Consider the following 22,390-nt stretch of genomic DNA (forward strand, 5'->3'; position numbering starts at 1 on the left):
ACTTGAAAATGCTGGGTGTGGCCCAGGACAGATCCTGAAGCTATCCTCTAGAGGTCTGAACTCTGACTTGTACACTGCCCTCAGCCCTGCACTTGGATAGCCTGAGTGCAGGCTGCTATCTCTTATTCCAGGAAACGAAGGTGAGTTCCATCTTCCAGGGCAGCCTCTTCTTGGGGACACTGTCCAGAGGGAGAGTAGACTTTGGACCTGCTTGCCAGCTGCTGAGAACTGAGGCACTGAGGTGGCCAGGGCATTTGCTGACTCCTATTCTGGCTACCTCCTGTGGCACTGATAAGCTGGAGGATGCTTTCATGGTAGAAATGAGACTTCCAGAAGGCTTTCCCTCTTATGCATGGTCAGGCCTGACTTGGGGAGCAAAGTACCACCTGTACTTCCTGGCATGAAAGTGACTCTTTCCTACCTTGCAGGAGACAGAAACATTGGAGCCTGTGAAATAGTTAAGAGACTTTATTCTAATAGCTATAATTACAGTGCTTGTCGAAATGAAAACTGAAAACAAGTATACAAAACAGTTGATTACTAATCGTGTATTGAAAGCATTAAGAGGTTCCACGACACCAAATAAACCAGTTCTGAGGTTTCCCCAAGATAAATTTAACAGCTCCAGCTTCTTCAGTGTTTATCAAAATACAAAAGAAAAAAGTAGAGGTCGTCTTTTTCGATGGCAAATCGGACCCTTGCAGGCTGAGGGAGGAAGCTACTTCACACATGGAGATGGGGGTGCTCCGGGACCTGTGGGTCTGGAGTGGACCAACCCTCCCAGCTTGCACGCACTCATGCTGGTGAGACCCAGACCTCCTGCCAGCGGGCTGAGCAGGTGCAAGAGTGAGTGGGTGCTGGGAACATGGGCTACTGCTCTGGCCACTCGCCAACAAAGGGCGCATCTGGGCCGTGTCCCCTGCAATGGCTCTCCCAGCCTGCCCCCAGGTGACTGTGTGAGCACAAGTACAAGCACAACGCTATGGAATGCAAGTGACCCAAAGACAGGCGAGTCACGGGGGTCTCTACTGGGACCATGCAGTGGATGGCGGTTTGTGTCACCGTCTTTGTGTTCCCACAGGGGAACAGCTGATCCGATGGACTAGCATTCAGGCTGTACACTAGGCATAGTCTCCCTTCTGTGTGTTCAAGTGTTCTCCTTATCTTGTATTTTTAACTATTTTAAAAAATGCACTGAGTTTGGGTTAAAAACCAACCACCAAATGGATCCCAACACCAATCTACAGCCCAGGAGCTCCTGGAGGCCAGGTGCCCACATGCCTAAATCCCTCCTCAGTACTGACAGTGAGTTGATTCTCTTTTTACAATAAAAAAGCTGAGTAATATTGCATAGGAGTACCAGAAACTGCCTCAGTGGAAACAGAAACTATTTACATTAAATAAAAACCTGGCTGCAGGCTGCGTCTGCACATGTACAGCACGGTGCGATGCACACTGACCAACCCATGGAGACAGCTTCTGGCACTCAGGACCACAGAGTCGCACGTTTGCCACATGAGAGGAAAGCGAGGGCGGAGAGGAGAAAGTGAGGGGGTGGGGGGGTTCTGGTTCACTTCTGGTTCCGGAGCTGATTGGACAGCCAGTCCAGTCCTTCATAGAGCCCGTCCCCGCTGGTGGCACAGGTGGCCTGAATGTACCAGTTCCTGTGACGTAGCGAGTGCAGCCCCAGCTTGTCTGTGATTTCGGCTGCGTTCATGGCGTTTGGGAGGTCCTGGGGGGAAGAAGGAGTCAGTGCAGAGCCTAAGCTTGGCCCCAGGCCCACCCCCGCTCCTGGGTGGCACCCACCTGCTTGTTGGCAAACACCAGGAGGACAGCGTCCCGCAGCTCATCCTCAGCCAGCATCCTCATGAGCTCCTCGCGGGCCTCATTCACACGCTCTCTGTCATTACTGTCCACCACAAAGATCAAGCCTGCAATGCAGCAGCATTACTGCAAATGTGGACAACAGCCCACCCAAGCGTACCCACGGGCAACAGATACAACCACCGGCTCACAGGCAGCCCTCATGGCCCTGGGCATGGCTTTCCTGGCCATGATTCTATAGCGTGCCCTCTGCCCTGTCCAACAAGGCTACAGAGCTTCTATTAGGAGGCAGATGACAGGAACCTGGGGTGAAGGTCAGCTGCTCACCTTGGGTGTTCTGGAAGTAGTGGCGCCATAGTGGCCGGATCTTGTCTTGGCCACCTACGTCCCACACAGTGAAGCTGATATTCTTGTACTCAACGGTCTCCACATTAAAACCTGAGGATGAGATTGTAGCTTAGGGTCCTCTGGACCCATCAACCCGTCCCTGGCCTCCCGAGCCTCCCCAGCCCCTGCCACACAGCCATCCAGAAATCTCACCTATGGTGGGAATAGTGGTCACAATTTCACCCAGCTTCAGTTTGTAGAGAATCGTCGTCTTCCCTGCAGCATCCAGGCCCACCATGAGGATGCGCATTTCTTTTTTGCCAAAAAGGCCCTTGAAGAGGTTTGCAAAGATATTCCCCATCCTTGTGGGTGGTTGGAAGCGACACTGGCCAGAGACCTGGGGAGGCAAGGTGTCCGGGCCTGTTTCCATGTTGCAGTGGACAGGAAACCCCCCGCCCAGGCACGTGTTCCTCCTGAAATCCCATGGGGGTATGACAAAAGCCCAACAAGGCCTAGCCTAGCTGGTGGCCCAGGAAGGCAGAGATGCCAGAGTGACCTCTTGCCTCCCAGCACATTTATTTGACCTGATAACATCAGGCTGCGGGGACATTTGACACAGCCACACTTGCTCCTACTTGTGGAGTAGGCAAGCAAACATCTGAAAATTGGGTTTTTAGAAGCATGAAATATTGCTACAAAGACAGCTCTTAGGGGCTAGAACCACTCAACATCCCTCCCCACACAACTAGAGAGGAGGGGCTAGGAGCCGCCCCCAGAGGGTTAGAGAGCAGGTGTCACTAGTCTCAGGACCACAGGCCAAACCTCCTCAACACACCCAGGAGCTCAATGTGCTGCCTCAGCACAACACAGGACAAGCCAGGGAGCACTGTGGTGTCACCTGAGCCAGTCAAGCGGGCTCTCTGCCAACTCAGGTCTCAGCATCACCTTTCATTCCAGATGACCCAGGTAGCCAGGGCCCTGAGGAGCACATGGTTCCGTGATGCCATGCTGCCACAAGGGCATGCATGTCAACCCACACTACAACCACAGGATCCATTAGAAAAGAAACGCAGGAGACACCAAGCAAATCATTTGTTACCAAATCACCAGAGCCTGGTCCAAGACTTGAAGTGCCTCTGGGAAGGTGATGAAAACTGCCCAGGCTCTGGCCTTACCATCCAGGGCACTTTCATTTTTCAGTTGTTTTTAGCCCAAACAGAAATTTATCACGTTTTAAAAATGTTGATTGCTGGAAAATTAGAGACCGTTAGAGCTAACAGTGAAGGCCTTCAACTGGGGGCTGTGCAGCCCTCACCAACCAACAGGAGGGCAAAGCAGCTCGGTGAGATAGGGTGATGAGATGGCTACAAAAGAACACCCCTACACAGGGCAGCTCATCAACGTGTGTTTACTGCTTACAGCTCCAGGGCTGGAAGTCCAGAGTTAAGGGCTGGCAGGTTCCATATCTGGTTCTAAGATGGAGCCTTGTCCTACATCCTCCAGAGGGTGGAGGCACAGGAGAGAATCCACCCCTGAAAGCCCCTTTCAAGGCATCACTGATTCATTCACCAGGTTAGAGCCTTGTGACTTGAACACCTGCCTGCTACTGTTGCACTGGGGTCCAACCTCCCACACACAAATCTTGGGGGACACATTCAGTCCACAGTACTGTGTGTCAATCAGGAACAACAGAAGTGGGAGAGATTACCTGCAATTAACTGCACCACCAAGCCACCTCAGATGGCTGTCTTCCTAGCACCCACCTATGGATCTCTACTGCCCATCCATCTCCAGTGACACTGTGTACCCAGAAGCATTCTGGGAGATTCCACCCCTCACTATACCTTCTCCTTCTCCAGGTTCAGAGCCCCCGATGACGCCCAGCTGCAAGGGTATATATGCCTTACAGTTGGGATGACAGTCAAATGTTACTTTCTAACTTCCTCACCTGCTGTGTAGTACTCACTTCAGGGACACCTTCCCTTCTCCATTTCTTGGTACCCACATGGCCTGCTCATTGGGCACCTGTCTTGCTCAGGGGGTTAGACCCAGCTGCCCTGCTGATTTGATATCACCATTGTTCCATATATAGCCTGCTGGATCCTATGCCCTGGGACAGTTTCCCTTTTTGGATTTACATATTTAATTTGTATTAAAAACTTACTCAATGTCTACAATGTAAGCAGACTTTGCTATTACGGTCCCTTTTCTGGGATAGCTAAGCTCCCTGGGTAAAGAGCCTCTGGGAGACAGAGCAGACAAGCACCACCCTACCCCTCAGAGCACTCCTGAAATCACTGCCCATAGGGCAGTAAAATCTCAAGAGAGGAGAGAGAGAGAGAGAGAGAGAGAGAAAGGAGCGAGACATTTAAGACTACATGTGTGGCTCTCACCTTTAGTTCTCATCAGTCAGGGGTAAGAGAAGAGTAACAGTAATCTCAGGCCCACAAGCCTCCCACAGGGATCCAGGGTCAGGGCGAGAGGAATGGAGTCCAGGAGACCAACACCCATCCATGCAAAAAGCTGCACCTCCTGAGACACAGGCTGTGGACAGAGTCCAGCCCCGAGCACCCTAGGAGCAGATGTACCAGGCAGACACCACAGGGAGGGAGAACAGGAATGTGAGCACACGGAGAGCCCTGGAACACCCAAGCATATAAAGACATGGTCAGTCTAAGGCCTCAATGCAAGGACCCACTGACTCAGCATCTGGAGGCCCCATATTCTCTCAGAAAGCCTCCAATGAGCAACAAGCACAAAGGAATTTGGAAGGAAGCAGGAAAAGACAAGAGATGGAATTTATCTTCAAGGAAAAACAGGGCTGGGGATGTAGCTCAGTGGATGTAGCACTTGACTAGCATGTTCAAGGCCCCAGGTTAGATATCCAACACCCGAAGGAAAACCAAATAGTAAATAGGAAATAAAAACCAAAAAGGAAAAACAATTAAGCAAACAAAACAACAAAAAATCCCAGACCCACTCTCAACACCAACAGGTTAAAAGATACTATGTCTACAAAATAAGAATAGGATTCTGAAACAAAAACAAGAGACTTTTATATACAATACCAACAGCCAAAATGAAAAGTTTACAATGAAGGCTCTCAGAAATCAGGACAAAATGAAAATATGGAAGATAAGGAGCAAAATGAAGATCAACATCAAAGGAATTAAAAAAAAAAAAAAGAAAGAAAGAAAGAAAAAACATCAAGGAAGAACCCAAGGAACTGCAGGGAGATTCTTAAAGGCTGAGGCCTTGCCTGTGGCACTCTGGACACAGCAGCACCAGCAGATCAAAGGCTGGCTCAGGTGATATTCTTGCCCCTCTCTCAACACTGAAAACAAGACTCTCAACCAGGTATTAGGAAGGAAAAAAAAAAAAAAATCTCCCACAGAGACCCAGGTACAGGGTGGGAAGAAGGGAGCCCAAAGTGATGGGAAGCAGCTGGGAGACAATCCCATTCAGATTCAGCACTGCCCACTGCTGCTGCCTCCTTCTTCTTTTTTTTTTTTTAATGGTGCTGGGGATTTAATCCAGGGCCTTGTGCATGCAAGGCAAGCACTCTACCAACTGAGCTATATCCCCAGCCCACTGCTGCCTTCTTGTGCCAAGGATGCCTCAGAATTACATGTGCTGGGCCTGCCTTGCAGCACCCTCAACATAGGAGCTGTGGGGACCACAGTGGTCACAAACCCCTCCCCATAGGTGGTTTTCTTTTTAAATTTTAAACAAAGTACTAGAGTCACCCCTCCCCAAGGGGAAAAGCAGTCACACAATTTAGTGGGGGAATCAGGAAGAGGCGAGCCTGAAGGCTCAGGTTCAAGACACACCCCACAAGCACTCAGGCCTATTCTACTGTCTTCACAGGCAGAGGTCAGAGCTTCCTGCCTCGACACGCCCCAGTGTCCCTGTGGGGCCTGGGCATCATCCACTGCTGCTTTCATAGGCCCAGGTCCAAGAGAACCTCTGCAGTTGGAGGAAAAAAAGTCACTGCCAAGGTACAGGCCCCTAATAACTGTGCAATGCCCAGCCTAGGTACTGTCACCTTTCTTCCACCAGAACTCTGTACAGAAGCCAAACCTGCCTTTCAGGTTCCTCTGAATTACCCTGTTATTAGTAAGCAGTGAAAACCAACTTCCCTGAGAGTCTCCTGCCCCTTCCTTCTGTGACCCCACACTATCAGAGGTCATGCAGTCCCACCATGGTTCTTTCCTGCCAGGCTTTGGGCTCCACCTTAGGCCAAGAAAGATCCTTCACAAACAATGTGCTCTAAGACACCAGTGCAGGTGGTCTCTGCTCTGGAGTCTCTCTCTGTCAGGAGGGAACCTGCTGGCCTCCTGATCTGGGGTGAGGAGATAGAGCAGCTTCAAGGAGTGAAGACTACCTGACTGGTCCAGGTGCTAAAGAAGATACTGACTAGCAGCCAGCACCCCAACTGTCCCTCTACAGCTCTCAGGGATACCTCAGGACAAGCCAGACAGCCCTTGTCTAAATTCGGCTCTGGAGAACAATAGGTTCAGATAGAGAGTTCAGTTTTCCTCCAACTATTAGTGCTGTTCACAGAACCTAACTAGGAAGGCAAGGGCCTGCCACTGGAGCACATAGGGATGGGTTCCATGTACCCAGACTTCTCCCGGTTGCTGATCCAGCTGGGGGCTATGCTCATGAATGCTGTGCTCTCACAATGCGTTCTACTACCATGGAACACTGGTGACATTAAGAGTTCTTCTTCTGGGCTAGGGATGTGGCTCAAGCGGCAACGTGCTAGCCTGGCATGCGTGGGGTGCTGGGTTTGATCCTCAGCACCACATAAAAATAAAAAATAAAGATGTTGTGTCCACCGAAAACTAAAAAAAATTCTCTCTCTTTAAAAAAAAAAGTTATTCTTTTTTTAAAGCTTTATTAAAGTCAAATTATTATAGCATTAATTACATACAGTAAAATGCACTGATAAGTGATTCATAGTCTCAGCTTTCATATCTAATTTGAGGAAAATTTAAAAATTTGAAGATTTTCTGGAGGAACTTATATCATAAAACATTTTCTTTAAGACTTAGCAAAGAGCAACCATGTTCCAACAGTGATGCAAGCACAATCAGTTGTGTGACAGCCTGATTCATTTCCAATATAGGAGATTCTTAATTTAAAGCGGCTCTTCTACCTTCTACTTTCATGCGAGACTTGGCGAGATATACTCTGCACACACTGCTTTCTGTGTAACAACACGGGGTCTTAGCACATCTATTCCTAAAGTTTCAGGTCACTGCATGCCCCTCAGCCATGTCCAGGTTTCTAGGTCTGCTGTGTATCTGCACTGCACATCTTGACACCATTTTATAAAATGTGTGTAAGAAAACAAAAATGTGCTGATACTGTGGACAGGCAGACACACACTGGAGGCCTGCAGAACTGTGACAAAGGTATGACCCAACCAGCACACTCGAAAGGGCCCAACCCCAGGCACTCCCCACATTCAACCAGGTTAACTGTGCCTTAACTGCCAAAGAAAGAGCACACCCAGTGCCAAAGGCTGGCTATGCAGCAGTCCACAGGGTAGGCCCAATCTTGCACCTCAGCTGAGCACAGGCTATATAGCTGTCTCATAGCTGCAGGTCTTCTCAGTTAAGGGAGGGGTATTACCCACCAGGTGTGAGGCTTAGGTAGGGCGATGACTAAACTTCAAGTTAGATCACTCTTTTCAGGCTTGAAATTCAAGATGAAATCAGTTTGAATCTGGACAGCTAGAACGAATGTCACTCATGAATCTATCCTAGATTCATAGTAGCTCAAATGCCAAAGAGACTTGTCCACGGACTGCTGCACGTTTATATTCTGTGCTCCCTGTTATTCAAATTTTGTTACTAATTTTACCACAACTGTCCTCAAGGCACTTTATCAAACACATTTAAGGCCTTATGAACGTCATACCTGGGTAGCTCCGAGCAAATATCCAGATGGGCTCTCACAAGGCCTCCAACAGGAGCTTCAATAAGGAAATATGCAGCTCTGGGAGTCACGGAGGCCTTCTCTAGAGCTTGTACCAGGAATACCTTGCAGTCTCCATCCTTGTAGTTAACAGTATTTATCCCTCAGTGTTTTGTCCTGCCCTTCTCTCTCAGTAACAGAAACCTGACTTGTCACTGGACACAAGACCTTCCAGAATAAAAACCATAAACCCCACACTTCCTGGCCATCCCTGGTATCATTGCATGCCCATGGCCAGGGACACCAGCAGAACCCAAATACTGGAGCATTTCTACTTTGGCAGGAAGGATACAGACTGCCTCTACCCAACTTGAAATGTAGTTAAGTCTGAAAGACCAGTCACTGAAAAGCAAAACCCAGTATCCCAAATCTGCATCAACCTAAAATGAAAATGGAATAAACCATGATAACTTATGGCAAAGATGCAAGTGAGAAACCACCTTGTAGTTAATAGGTGGGGTCACCCCACAGGCTGCCCCAGCCATGCTATAGTCATTAGTCAGCAGTCCTCACACTCAGCCCACCCCAGAGGTCACAGGATTGTCATGTGGGGGTTATTCTGTTGTTCATGTAGAAGACCCTCCCCATGCTCTCTGTGCAGAGTCTTGACTCCTGGTAAGGCCCTAGGTCTTGGGTTGCCTGCATTCCCCAGAGCCTACCCCTTCACACAGATGGAGGGCATACTTGTGCACCAAGGGCAGTGCTGGCCACAGACAGGTGCAATACATCCTTGTGGAACAGAATTGAGGGAGGACCCTGGTGGTGACCATGCCCCAACCTCCCTCTTGAGATCCACAGAACCCTAGTTTGCTAGCAGTGCATGTTCCCAAACCTTACTGAGAGGTCTCTGGTTGCAGCAATGACCTTCCAGCATAGCTGTCGTCTTTTCACTGAAGTCTCCCACCCCAACTCCTCATGGAGGGCAGGCAGGCACACACCTAGACTATGTAACAGATGCTCACAATAAACACCACTAACCAGGATTCAGTGGGAAATGACCTGGGAAGAGAAGTTGACCAGCACTCTAGTTCTGCGGCAAGGCAATCGTAGCAATTTAGCTTTGCCAGTTCACCTTCTTAACTACGGGTTCTCTTATAGAATACAAAGGGCTTCCCTCCCTGCACAAGGGTAGGGGTAGGGCTAGGGGGCTGGTGTCCTGGAGGCCCCTTTCCACACCCTAATAAAAAGGGAACTGGAACAGCTAATGGCTGCGGCGCTTTCATAAAATAAGCTCCCAGAGAACCCAATGGTGCTTCCTCAAACCACTCAGAAGGGACAGGGCCTTCCAAGGGTGATTAAGCCAATCTCTAAAATTTGATTTCTGTCTTAAGGGATCTTTCATTTTTGCAGGAAGGCAGGCAGGAAACAGCCTACTTCTTTTGAAGACTTGCTCTTCCAAAGGAAACAGAAGAGTAAAGTGGAGTTGGAAGGAGCAGTCACTAGGTTCCCTTCGCTCTCAGGGTCCACCCTACCCCACCAGGGTCTGCCAGACATACAAAGGGACAGGGACTTCCACCACACATACACACACACAAGCCCTGAAGAACAATGTCCTAGCTGAGCCTATGGTCTCTGGCCACACCCTTGGCAGTCCCAGTGTCTGGAAAGCCTAGCACCTGTCTCTGCTCTCCAGGTAAACATGGCTCCTGCAGATGACCCCATGTATACATTCCAGCTTTTCCATCAAAAAGCACCCCCCCCTTCCAAATGTGTAATATCAAAAAACTCCAGTTTTTCTGACTCAACCCCTGGTGACATGCCACCTCCCCTCACCTTCCCCAACACTGTATCAAGACATGCTTTAAAACACCCCTGCCACTCCAAAAGGCAGCCAACAGACAACCTAACTGACACACACACACCAACTGTAGACTACAGAGAATTGGCGAGGCTGCCCCAGCAATGACGTCACCCGGAGATAGAGGGGGGTGACTTCAACTGAAAGGCGAGTTTCAGTGCTGGACACTGCCATGCCTGAGGATGCAGGGAGGTGGCCAGAGAGCCCCCCTACCCAGGCCACTGGAGCACTGAGTGCCAATCTCAAGAGCATTTCAGTTCTATGAATGACTTTTCCCCCCCGGAAACAAAGAACAACTCTTGGTAAAGTTCTGAATGGAACAAAACACAATTACCCCTGACTTACAAGGTAACTACATTCCTGGAAAATTAAGAACATGTTAAAACCATGCCAAAAACAAGCAAAAAAAAGCAGCTTTGTCTGTAAAACAGATCAGGCTGAGGATATTACAGATAGATTTCCCACCTACATGAAAGCCACACAAGTGCATTCCTGGTGCTGCCAACAAGCACCAGGGCTGCTTCCCAACCTGGGAAAGCAAACATGCTCCCACAAACTTCAAAATGCCCTTTCTGAGGACTGTATTGCACTCAAGAACCAGGACCACCCAGCAAGCAATCTACCCTCCCCAACTGCTTCTGGCAAGCCCAAACCCACCCACCTCACAGGACCCTTGTGCCAACTGTCCTGGGCTATGGAGAAGCTGCAGATCCCTCGTTCCTTCATATCTCTGCTCAAATGTCACCTGCCAAATGGCATCCCCACTAGCACAGGCAGCTTTGTGTCTCCTGCTGAGCACAGCCTCTCCCATCTTTTTCTGCTAGGCCCCTTGCTGAGAAAGGGGAGAAATCAGAGGGCTAGAAAGAAAGCAATGGTTAAAGAAAGTTATCAGGGCCCTCGGGACCAAGAATATCAATCACACATGTCCGAAGGTATGCTTTTTCCTAAGAACTAAGTCAGGTAAAAAACTGCAGTGTTAATAATGAACACTGTGCTGTTTTAACCTATACACAAATATGGTTCAGTCTGAAAATTCCTGTGACTCTAACAATGTGGAGACTCAGGCCTGCAGAGACACTGGGAACTGCTGAAGGCAAAAGTGCTGCATCTCCACTGCTCTATTCAATGTCCAAATCATGAGAGGGAGTGGAGTATGCATAAAACCTGCCCTCAGGTACCTCCAACAATAAAAATAATGTCATGGTTAATTTCCCTGGTAATTTTCAGGATCAGGTATCATTTTGACAAAATAGAAATACTAAATGCTGTAAGTATTTTGAGCAAAATTTCACCACCAAAGTTGCCAAAAGATATAGTATTTTTAAAATAGATTAATGGATTTAATGAGTGTGGAACGACAGTCTCACCTAGAGAAGACGGGTAGCTTCACAGGAAATCAAACTTATCACCTGGCAGGCACATCTAACTCTGCCTTCATTTCTTTTACTCTTCAGAAACAAGTCTAGATAAAAAAATCTAGAAATCCGCTTCTTGGCCACTTGTGCCTGAAACATACTGATAGAATACTTAAAGACCTTCTGTTAAAAACCCCCAAAGGATAAGTACAAAGCTTCCTACTTAGGCATATGGTGTAGCAAAAGTTTTGAAGTGAGGCACAGACAAAAAGGTGTTAAATCTTACATATAGGCATCTACCACCAGAAACTCTTTGGAAATTATTCCTAGCCTGCTATCATCATTTAAGGAGTAAAACTCTTTTTGTGATACTAAGGATTGAACATAGGGGTGCTCTACCACTGAGCTACATCCCTAGCCTTTTTTATATTGTATTGTGAGACAGCATCTTTTTAAGTTGCAAAGGCTGGCCTTGAACTTGCCATCCTCCTGCCTCAGCCTCTCAAGCAGCTGAGATTAAGGCAAGCACCACCACAACCAGCAAGGAGTAAAACTTAGGTTTTTGAAAATGTATCATACACTTCTTCGTGGCACGTGCATGGATCATACCAAGTCTCCTAAACATTAGTGACCCCTGGGTCTCAAGAGGTATGTGGAAATATGTGCCTCCTAAAGTGAATCACTCCTAAATGCTATCTGTAAATACCTGCCTGCTTTTTATACTTTCTTCTGTCTCTTCCCTTTGACACTTTAACCTTCCCTTTATATGGGCTTACAAGAAATGCCACTCTGCCTTGTTTGTGGGCTAACCACTGTTAATAAAATTCAGGAAATGAGGACCAGTTAGAGACAATATGGAGGTGGGGCCCTGATCAGACATCCTTACCACACCTCCCAACCTTGGTGGCAGGCTGGGTTGACAGAACTCTGGGTGAGGCCCAACAGATCCTCCTAAGAACAAAGAACTTGGACGGCTTAACCGCGCAACATTTTCCCACCTAGTCAGGCCATATGACCAATCTGAAAATGCTGAACAGTGATATTGTTGCACAGCTGTCACCCATGAGCTGCAACTGCACTTCAAAGGGTTTATGACAATCAAAAAAAGATATAGTATTTTTAAATAGGAACCTGAGTGGGGTGCGTGTGCTAGGAATCCCAACGCCTCTCTATCCCCTACGTGAACCTGCAAGAGCACTTCCAATGAGGAGTGGATATGGCACAAAAAAAAGACATTCTTAATTAAGATTCCAACTGAAAGAAATTTTCATGTTTCTCTCCCAGCCACCTCGGACAGATGTGCATTTACTTCCTTTCACTATCCTCATTTTATGAAAGTGAAAGGTCAAAGGGGAGATGGCCCAGAAGAGTCAAGGAAGAGGCAATGAATGGTACGGCAAGCCTGTGCTAGCTGGAGTCTGAGATCTGCTCAGTGAGTACAGCCATAGCTCTCGGAGGGGTGTCTGGAAAAGCCTGGTAAGCAGGGCTTGTGATTAAAAGCAGATTTAAATCCTCACATAAGTGTAACATTTAACTTGAAGAAAAAAATAAATAAATGGATCCAACTCTCTCAAACCACAGGAAACAGGAACATAGTATCCCAAGAACCTGCATAACAGGTTTCTTCTCTTGTTTAGTTCTACTCTATGGCTCCCTGACTGGGGTTACCTCAGCAGCTGGCAGGCCACATTACCTTTTGCTGCAGGAAAATAAAAAAGCCAAACATCCCTTCCTCTAATTTCAAGCCTGCCTGGTCCTAGACAGAGACACCTGACAGGTGAAGATGTCTGAACACCCTCTACTCTCTCCATACTGAATTGTGCAAGAGACATAGCAAATAGCAACTAACATGATTTAAGAGTGCAGAAAAAGGTTTTGCTTTCTACTAACTTTCTTTCCACGATAGGCAGACTATATGAGTCAGCTGTTGTCCATATCAACTGTAAGTGTGTGTGCGTGTGTGTCTGTGTTTTGATGGTGGTGCTGGGGATCAAACCCAGGGCCTGAGCATGCTAGGAAAATACTCTCTCACTAAACTACACCTCAGCCCATAAACCTTTTTCAAGTAGTGACTCTGTGTATCTGCTTCACGGACAAAAGCAAATTGCTAGAGTTCTAACAACTCAGGTTAGTTCTCACCAAGATAACTGAGGACAATAACAAATGCTTCCCTGTCCAACATGACCAAACCTTTATGCTAAGAGATAGTGCAGCCAACTGAACTGTGCCTAGCACTCACACACTCATCTCTCAAGTTTGGACCCTGCTGTAACACTGGATTTCAAGTCCTCAGTTTTGGCAACTTGTGCTACTGAAAATGCAGATGAAGCAAGGACACCATCCACCAAGTGATACATGTTAGAGACTAGTCAAGGCCACTGATGGCCAGCAGACCACTCACTGTGGCATCTCACTAGCCTTCAGACAGACACTGCAGAAAACGCCAGAACCAACTGGCAGAAAAAACTGCTGACCACTAGTTCTGAAACAAAAACTACAATTGACCGTTCCAACATCAGTAGTGACACCAACCACACAGCTCTCCACAGAGACTTCTGAGACCACCCAAAACAGCCATAGATCTTCTTTTCCTGCCAGCAGTTTCATGTACAATCCTACCCTATTTCTGCAAAGCAGCCACTTGCTGTTTGGATGGAATGGGAAAATGCCCCCTTCTCCCAGCCAATTATCCAGCACTTCAGGTGTTCTACAATGGTTCAGTTACAGTCTGACACGCCATGACCACCCTGATTGTGCAACAACTGTGCAATGGGTCTCGCCTCCGCAGTGAAGGCTGTGAGCACACCATTCCACACGCAGGTTAAAGATTCACCAGCCTGAAAGAGCCCTTATCTACCCAGGACAGCACCAAGGAAACCAGCCTGGAGTTGAAGCAAGGATCAGCCAGCCCTCCCTCCGCAGGCCACAGGGCCTTGAATGCACACCACAAATCTTGTCTCACGTGAACAGCAGAGTTAAAGGGGACGCTCTGGATTCCCCTGCAGGCCCCAGGCCCTTGAGTGCACACTGCAAGAAGGGAGAAGAGGGAAATTCTGGGAGAGCTGACCCCAAATCACGTCTCACAGAATCAGGGGGGCATTCTGGGCTCCTCCTGAAGTCCGCAGATGCTCCCTCCTTCCATTCCAAGCAGTCAGTCCCGCAACCGGGGTCCCTGCCCACCGAATGCCCTCCCGGCTCCTCCCGCAGCCTCCGTCCCCGTGAACAGGAACTGGACTCCGGAGGCTAAGATACAAGCCCTTGCCACCCGCGTGACCTTGACGGCGTCTCGGGGTCGCCCAAGCCTCAGTTTCCCCATCCCCACGGCTAAGACCGAGACTGAAGGCAGCCGGATCGCCCTTCTTGCGGGGGCAGACCCCGCGGCCTCGCCCGCCCCCGGAAGCCCGCTCCCCTCCACCCCGCACCCGGGGTGCCGGGCCTCCTGAGGAGTGTAGAGCGGAGCGGAGGACGCAGGAAGCCCAGGCTTCCTCAAGAGCCCGGCGTCTCGGGCGGACTTCCGGACTGCGGTGGCCGCGGGAGGGTCGGGGCAGGAGGAAGCGGGGGACGCCGCGGGGCGAAGCCGGGGCCTGAGAGGTGCGCCCGGCCCTCTCCGCCCGGTCGCCCAGGCCCTCTCGGCCCCGATCCCGGCCCCAGCCCAGCCGCCGCCGCCGCAGCGGCCGAGTGTCCCCGCGAGCCCTACGCTGCCCTGCCCCCGGGCCCGACCCCAGTCCCGACCCTGGCCGCTGGCTCGTCCCGCGCCCTCACCTCAGCGGCGGCTGCTCCGAGCCAGGCGTTGGTTTCGCTCCCACAAGATGGCGGCGCTGACGGCGGCCACGTCAGCGCCTGCGGCCGCGAGGCACACCGGGAAGAGGCAGGCACGGCTGAGGTCACGCCCACAACTCAGCGCACGCGTATTGACTATAATTGGGCTGTGAGGGGCGGAGCCAGGGACGCCCGGCTCCCGGATCGCAGCCCTTGCTGGCACCCGCGCTCCCTGTCTCCGAGCGCGCCCCTCGGCCGGCCGTCGGGCGTGGCTTCTGAGTCGGTGGGCGCGTGCGCATGCGCCCCACAGTGCCCAGACTCCAGCCCATTTCGCGGATGCAGAGACTAAGATTGCTCCGCGTCTTTCTTGCCCCAAAGCGGCAGGCCCGGGGTGTCACCCTTACCGTCCACAACCAGGCAGTGGTGCCGAGTTCTGGGAAAACCATGTGAGGACCAAAAGGGTGCGATATCCCTCTCAGGATTCTCCAGGGTCCCAGATTCTCCTGCTGGAACCGGACACTGAGGAAACCAATGTCACTGACAGGTGACCAAAACGGTTAGGGACGCAGGCCAAGTATCAGACACCCACTGTGTTCCTGCGCTAGCTTCATTACCCTGGAGACTGCAATAACCAGAGCAGACTTGTGCCCACTCTCCAGAGCCAACGAGGGGGAGCAAGGGTCAGAAGCTAGGTGGGGAGCCGGCTGATCAGATTCAGTAGGTGACAGAGGCCAGGGTGGGGACATCACTGCCCCAGAGTGGTCAGGGTCCGCAGGGGACAGAGGCCAGGGTACAGACCAGGCTGCCCTGAATGGTGGTCTGAGTGGCCTCTGGTAAAGTGGCCTTAAGCTGGGATGCAGGTGCAACAGAGGCACCCCTCCCCCCCTCGACCCGTACGACAAAAAAGCAGCAGAGGACCATCAGAGCCCTTCTCCATATTTGAAGGAATGAGACCTGGCAACTTTTGTGTGTTTTGAGGGGTCCCCCGATCAAGAGGTGTTGGAGGGCAGTGGAGGCTCTTTTCAGCCCAATACCCTGTGTGTTATGGAGAGTTAGGAAGTAGGTGGTCACCTGGATCCTGGCCCAGTTACCCACTGTGTCCAGGCTGAGGCAGGAGGCAGGGCTCAGCTCAGGGGTTTCTGGGCCTGGCCAAAGCCTTCTGCTTACTACCCTGTCCTTCTCACCCACTCTCTCCCTTGGTCCGGGCATCTGGTGGCTGACACTTCTGGAAACTCCTCTGCAGCTGATCTTGTGGAGGCTGCAGAGATCCCAGGCAATGGTGACCCCTGTCCCTGAAATGCAGCCCCTTCCTCTGCCTGGGCTCTGGCATGAGTCTCACTGCCATCAAGGAGCAGTGGGTGGCTGTTTGGAGGTTGTTCTCTCCCACCCTAAACACAACAAATGCTCACACAAAGCCTCAGGAGGGTGCAGAGACCCACTGGACTTTCGTGGTGCTGGGGAACCCCCACATCCACAGGGGGACCTGCAATCCCAGCCATCCTTTGAGGCAGCAATGATGGCTACTTTAGAGGCATGCAGACCAAGAAAGGGGGTATTCAAAAGAAAAACTGAAAAAATGCAGACAGGGTGATGGACTCGTGGATTACTGTGATTTGGTCATTACACGCTGTATGTACTTATTGAAATGCCTCAGGTATCCCATAAACATATGCAATTACTATATGTTGGTTAAAAATGTGTTTTTTTAAAGAGAGAGAGAGAAAGAGAGAGAGAATTTTTTAATATTTATTTTTTAGTTTTCGGTGTATACAACATCTTTATTTTATTTTTATATGGTGCTGAGGATTGAACCCAGCGCCCCGCGCATGCCAGGTGAGCATATTACCTCTTGAGCCACATCCCCAGCCCGGTTAAAAATGTTTTAAAAGTTCTTGTATGTATAAATAAATACATACATAAATCAGTAAATAAAATATTGCTATGTTCCAGCAAGCAATCATACCCTAAGTAGGGCTAAGCCCTCAGTAAAACTGCACTGTCTTGGTGGTGTTTGAGTGTTAAAAAAAATTACATATTCACTTAAAAGATTTATATATTAAAAATTAGACAATAAAAGAAATTTCCATTTTTTTTTGAGAATAGTCAGTAAAATGAAAAAAAAAAAATAAAGAAAGGAAGAAGTTTATTTAAGATACATTCAGTTAAAAAAAAAAAAAAGCCCGAGGCTGGGGGTGTGACTTAATGGAAGAGCCCTTGCCTAGCATGCACCAGGCACTAGGTTTGATCCCCAGCACTGCAAGAAAAACAATAATAAAATGAAATAAGAATACATTTGCATTGCTTTGAATGTGGAAAAAAAATGAGACAAATTGCTCAATGCCCTCCTTAAACTAAGAAATGGACCTTCCTTCTTGTTGGGGTGTCTGTTTGGGATCCATCCTAGGGTAAGAGAGCCAAGCAGGTGTGGAGAGCCCTGGAACAGGTCGTTGCCAGAAAAGCTGCAGGGGAAACTGGCTTTGCTCCCTGAAGTAGTTTGGAGACCGGAAGCCTCTCTTTCCGGAGCACCGAAATAGGAGCAGCTTCGGCCAGGAGGGGGCGAAGTGAGTTGGCTGGAGGGAGCTGTTTCTGTGGAGGCAGCCTGGAGACCCCTGGTGCAGGGTGGCACCTGCACCAGCCAGCTCAGCGCCTAGCTTTTAGCCAGGGCTCCTCCCCTCAGTGCCTCCCTGTGCCTGAGGACTGGGTCAGAGACAGGGATGCTGAATAGACTGGCCTCCTGGAGAGAGTGGCTAGAGAGATGGATGCTCCAGAGCCAAGGGGCGAGGCAGGAGGGCCCAGGAGGTGAGAACCAACAGAAGACCAGTGACAGCTGTTTGTACCCAAAAGGATCCCACTCTTCACCCAGGCATTTTGTGCAGCTTCTGTGTACAGACTGAGGTGGGTGGCATTTGTGCCAGGCTTCAGGTGCTCAGAGTAGTTGTATCTGTACCTGAAATGGAACACAGCTGGGATGGAGCCCCTAGGTCTGCCTGTGGCCAGCTGGTTGGCTCTTTCCCCAGGCCCTTCCCTGCCTCTTGGGACTTGATGGCTCTGACACCTCTGCAGGTTGCAGTGTCATCTGGATTTCTTTGCCCAGGAGCTCACTATTGAACCAGGCAGTCCAGCCTGTTGGGTTGGTTGTCCACCACATTGGACAGATCAGAGGCCACCTCTTTGGGGTTTTCTGCCCAACTCTGCCCTTCCATGAATTCTCTCTTCCCCGTCACCCAGCAGGAGACTCAGAGCAGGCTAACTTTGGAGGGATCTCAAGCTCAGCTGAGCTGGGACGGTTCTGTGTGGTATCCTGATTCTCAGTTGGATTTGGTCTTTTGTCCACCATACAGACACCACCATACATGCACCATACAAGCACCACTGTTCATGCACTTCAAGGCAACACTATGTGTGCACCGTACAGGCACCACCATACGTGCACCAGAAGACACAACCATACGTGCACCATACAGGCACCACCATACATACACCATACAAGCACCACCATACATGCACCATAAGGCACCACCATACATGCATATACAGGCATCACCATTCATGCGCCATAAGGCACCACCATACATGCACCAACATCAGCATCTGAGTACAGGAAGAACTTTATGCCCTTAATGGCTGCCTGGAGGATGGGGTGGGGAGAGGACCATGCCCTGCTCTCTTCTCCAGAGCTGTGACACTGTGAGATATGTATTTGGTCATCCTTAAGGTCCTGGGAGTCTCTTAAGGGCTGTGTTTGCCTGCTGCTGAGCCCTCTGCTGACTGGCAGCCCAGGCAGCTTCAGGATAAGGCTGGTCACTGAAAGACCAAGGCAGGGTCAGCCTCCAGGGAAGAGAGAGGGGCTTCGGGCTGAGTGGATCACCAATGGCCAGTGATTTAATGTGTCACACCCATGGAAAGAAATCTCCATAAACCCCCAAAAGCACAGGGTTCTGAGAGCCTGGTGGCTGAACCTGTGGTTCCTGGAGTATGGAAGGCATGAAGCCCTCTTCTCCTACCTCACTGATGCGTCTCTTCATCTGCATCCTTTGTAATATCCTGTGATAAAGCAGTAAATGTAAGGAAGTATTTCCCTCTGCTCTGTGAACCACTTGAGCAAATTAATCCAATCCAGGGAGGGTTGCAGGAATCCCGGTTTATAGCCAGTTAGGGCAGCCTGGTTGGCATCTTAGATGGGGGTTTCCTTGGGGACTGAGCCCTCAATCTGTGGAATCTGACACTGTTCACAGAATCAGAGCTGAATTGAGCTAGAGTACACCCAGCTGGTGTCCAGTGCTGCAGAATTGCTGCTAGCATATGGGGAGAAAATCCTGTGGTGTGGGGTGACAGCAGCCTCCTGCACTGGGTGCTGAGAGTATGGGAGAAGCTGAATTTGATTTTTCTTTTCTAGGCTATCCCACCCAGAAGATCAGAGGCCAGGCTGAGAATGGAGATGGGGTGGACTCAGGAACCTCTCTTACCTCTGGAACTTTCAGGCAATTTCTCTTTCCCCTTATACCTGCTCCACCCTCATTCTCTCCATCCCATGCCAGCCTAGAGGGGTGTGTGGCCTTGTTGCGCAGGCTAGGTTTCCTCTGCTGGGACAAGGCCTGGGGATGGGGCCCCTGATGCCCCCCGAGGTGTATCTCAGTCCTGGCACAGCAGCCCACACTGGCAGGCCAGCACCACCAGGCAAGGTGGTGTTCTGTGCGGTCCTAGCCTCATCCTATAGCAGGTGGACAGGTGTGGAATGGTGAGGGAGAGTCGGCAGCAGGTTTGGCTTTATCAACCTCTGATTGACATTTAGCTTTTTCTTCCATTTTGAATGCAGGCAACATTGCCCAAAGCAGTATTAGCAGGACCTGTGTTTTTAAAAACTCTTTGGTTGGCACATAATAATCGTCTGAGCTTATGGGGTACATTGATAATTGACAGATGTCTGCGACTTGTAATGATTGTCAGAGTAATTAGCATTCCCATCTCCACAGACATTCCTCATTTCTCTTTGGGGGCCTTTGAACCTTTCTCTTCTCATTCTTTAAGAAGTATGTAATAAACTTGTGAACCGTAGTCACCCTGCCATGATGAGGGTTGCTCCTTTCTAGCTGTGTGTCTCCCTCTGCATCCCCCCTTAGTCCCTCTCTCCCTCCCAGGGGCAGATAGTCCTGGCCCCTCCCTGGGATCCCAGCACTCTGCCTCTTACCTGCAGTACAGCTGCTTTCATTCTATGTGGACCAAGGCCAGCCAGCCCAGAGTCCTGAGGCCCTAGGGGTTCTAGGGGGAGACAGAATCCCTAGTCTCCTTTCAATGCAAATGTCCATGAGTTGGGATTTTCAGAAATTTTGAAAAACCCTCTCAGAATCTGCAAAGGGCCCAACTTGAGCTCAGGGCCTGTTCAGAAACCCTTTGTCCCAGGGCTTAGGCAGCCCTAGGGAGATCTCCCACTCCTCCTGCTGCAGGGCATGTGGCAGACAGCCAGTTGCTAGCTTCAGTTGCTCCCCCTCCTGGGATGCCACTATGCCCTCGTGGGCCCCTCTACCATCCCTCCTACATAGGACTGGGGATTTGGCCCCCAAGCATGGGTTTGGGGAGACCTTTCTAGACCACAGCAGCTTCCAGGGGCTCTGGTGACTTGGTGGCAGTCCTCATATTTGTTCTCCCTAGGTCCTGGGGGTCAGGACCTTGGGAGGGCTCTCCATATGGTCTCTGCACACAGCAGCTGCAGGGCAGCTATCTTTCTTACAGGTGGCTACTGGCCTGCTCAGCTGAATATGTGTACTGCCCAGGTCAGTGTGGACAGTAGTTGGTTGGGAGACAAGCTCCGAGGCAACCTGTTGCCTTAGTGACCGTCTCAGGGGAATGAAGTGGCTCTCTGCTGGGAACCCTCTGCCAGGAACCCCAGAAGAACCCAGGGAGCACCTGGCTCAGTAGACCTTGGGCCCTCAGGTCTGGGGAGAGGGCCAGGGTTGCATGGGGCACCTGGCCCTCCTGAGTAGGTGAAGGGCTTAGAGTGACCCAGAAGAGATCCCCTACTCCTCCTCCCTCACTCATCACTCCCCAGAACCCCCCATGTACATGTTTGGAGAAAGCCAGGCATGGAGAATGTCAACTCTGCAGCTGCAGGTTCTGCAGAACTGCCCTGAATAAGGGCAGGCAGCTGCACAGCTGGACACTGGTGGCCACCCACCTGCCCGCCAGGCCAGTGTCCTCAGATGCATGGGTCAGGATGCACGAGTGCTCTCTCAGGGACCCACAAACGTCTGGCCTGAGGTCCTAGGGCACAACCCCTCCTGCAGGGCCCCAGGGTCATGTGCAGGTCAGGCACATTGCTGGTATTCTTGTTCAGGAGCCTGTGAGACCTCTGTGCCCTGGAGAGGAGTTTGAAGTCCCTGGTACTTGCAGCCCTCTCACTCAGGCGTGGATGGTGTCACACTGTAGATCTGGTTTGCTTCTCCCTGGTAGCCAAGTGTGTTGAGCATCTTTTCATGTGTTGTTGGCCATTTGTATATCTTCTTTGGAAAAACATCTATCTTTTCTCTCATGTTTTCTTTAAAATTTTATTTTATTTTTGTGATGCTGGGAATTAAACTCAGGAGCCTTTTATCACTGAGTGACATTCCCATTCCTTTTTCACTTTCTATTTTGAGACAGCCTCTCTGTTGCCAGGCTGGCCTGGAACATGCGATCCTGCCTAGGCCTCCAGAGCAGCTGGGGTTACAGGTGTGGTTAGCATGCCTGGCTCCCTCCTGTAGATTTCTGCCCCTTTCTTGGCTGGAACAATCTTCTCTGCTTCTCTTGCTGCTCCACTTAATTTCATTGTGTATGTACTTTTGACAGATTTATTTGTTTATCCTTTTTGGCTGTCTTTGAAGTGAACACACCACAGATGCTCAGGACAAGCTTATAGAATGAAGGGTTGGGTGGCATTATTCCAGGATAGGAAAGGAATGAGCAGGGACCAGAGAGGATGAGGTGGCTCAGCAAGGGGCCACCTGGTCTGGGGCCACGCAGACTGGACAAGAGAGGCTTAGGACAGTACTGAGATCTGGCATGTCTCCTGCCTGCAGGCTGGCAGAGCTTCCCTGTCACCCACCAGCTGGACTGCCCTTGGAGAGAGCAAAGTTGTGAGGTGGCCGTCAGGTGGGGGCGCTCCTGCCCAGGCTACTGCACTGTGATCACATGGCCCCTCTCCTTGACCCCACTCTGCCATCACATTCTCTACTTAATTGGGGCCCTTCAGAGCAGCCAGCAGAGGTTAATTAAAAAGCCCAGCTGAAGGCATCTGCCGCCAGCGTGGGCCCCACCCCCAGCATCTGGGCTCAAGGCTGGGCCAGGAGCATAGGCAGGACCTAGCCCA

General features: G+C 50.3%; 1 protein-coding gene across 1 annotated transcript; it reads right to left on the bottom strand.

Moving 5' to 3' along the window:
* Positions 1-453: 453 nt before the first annotated feature.
* On the bottom strand, positions 454-15,202 carry Arf1 (ADP ribosylation factor 1). The gene is made up of 5 exons (XM_046448400.2): positions 15,052-15,202; positions 2,365-2,548; positions 2,152-2,262; positions 1,807-1,931; positions 454-1,732 (listed from the first exon to the last, which is right to left on the bottom strand). Exons 2-5 carry the CDS (start codon positions 2,510-2,512, stop codon positions 1,571-1,573), a joined length of 546 nt encoding a protein of 181 aa, XP_046304356.1. The 5' UTR covers positions 2,513-2,548; positions 15,052-15,202; the 3' UTR covers positions 454-1,570.
* Between the last annotated feature and the right edge of the window lie 7,188 nt (positions 15,203-22,390).

This window comes from Marmota monax, unplaced genomic scaffold (genome assembly GCF_021218885.2).
Source record: "Marmota monax isolate L192 unplaced genomic scaffold, Marmota_monax_Labrador192_F-V1.1 WCK01_AAM20220418_F8-fsc00327, whole genome shotgun sequence".
NCBI lineage: Eukaryota > Metazoa > Chordata > Mammalia > Rodentia > Sciuridae > Marmota > Marmota monax.

Excerpts from the sequence above, each read along its gene's own strand:
- Arf1 (XM_046448400.2), bottom strand. The coding sequence starts at position 2,512 with ATGGGGAATATCTTTGCAAACCTCTTCAAGGGCCTTTTTGGCAAAAAA. Across the intron at positions 2,263-2,364 it reads GACCACTATTCCCACCATAG|GTTTTAATGTGGAGACCGTT; the intron begins GTGAGATTTCTG and ends TCTCATCCTCAG. Across the intron at positions 1,733-1,806 it reads TGGTGTTTGCCAACAAGCAG|GACCTCCCAAACGCCATGAA; the intron begins GTGGGTGCCACC and ends TCTTCCCCCCAG.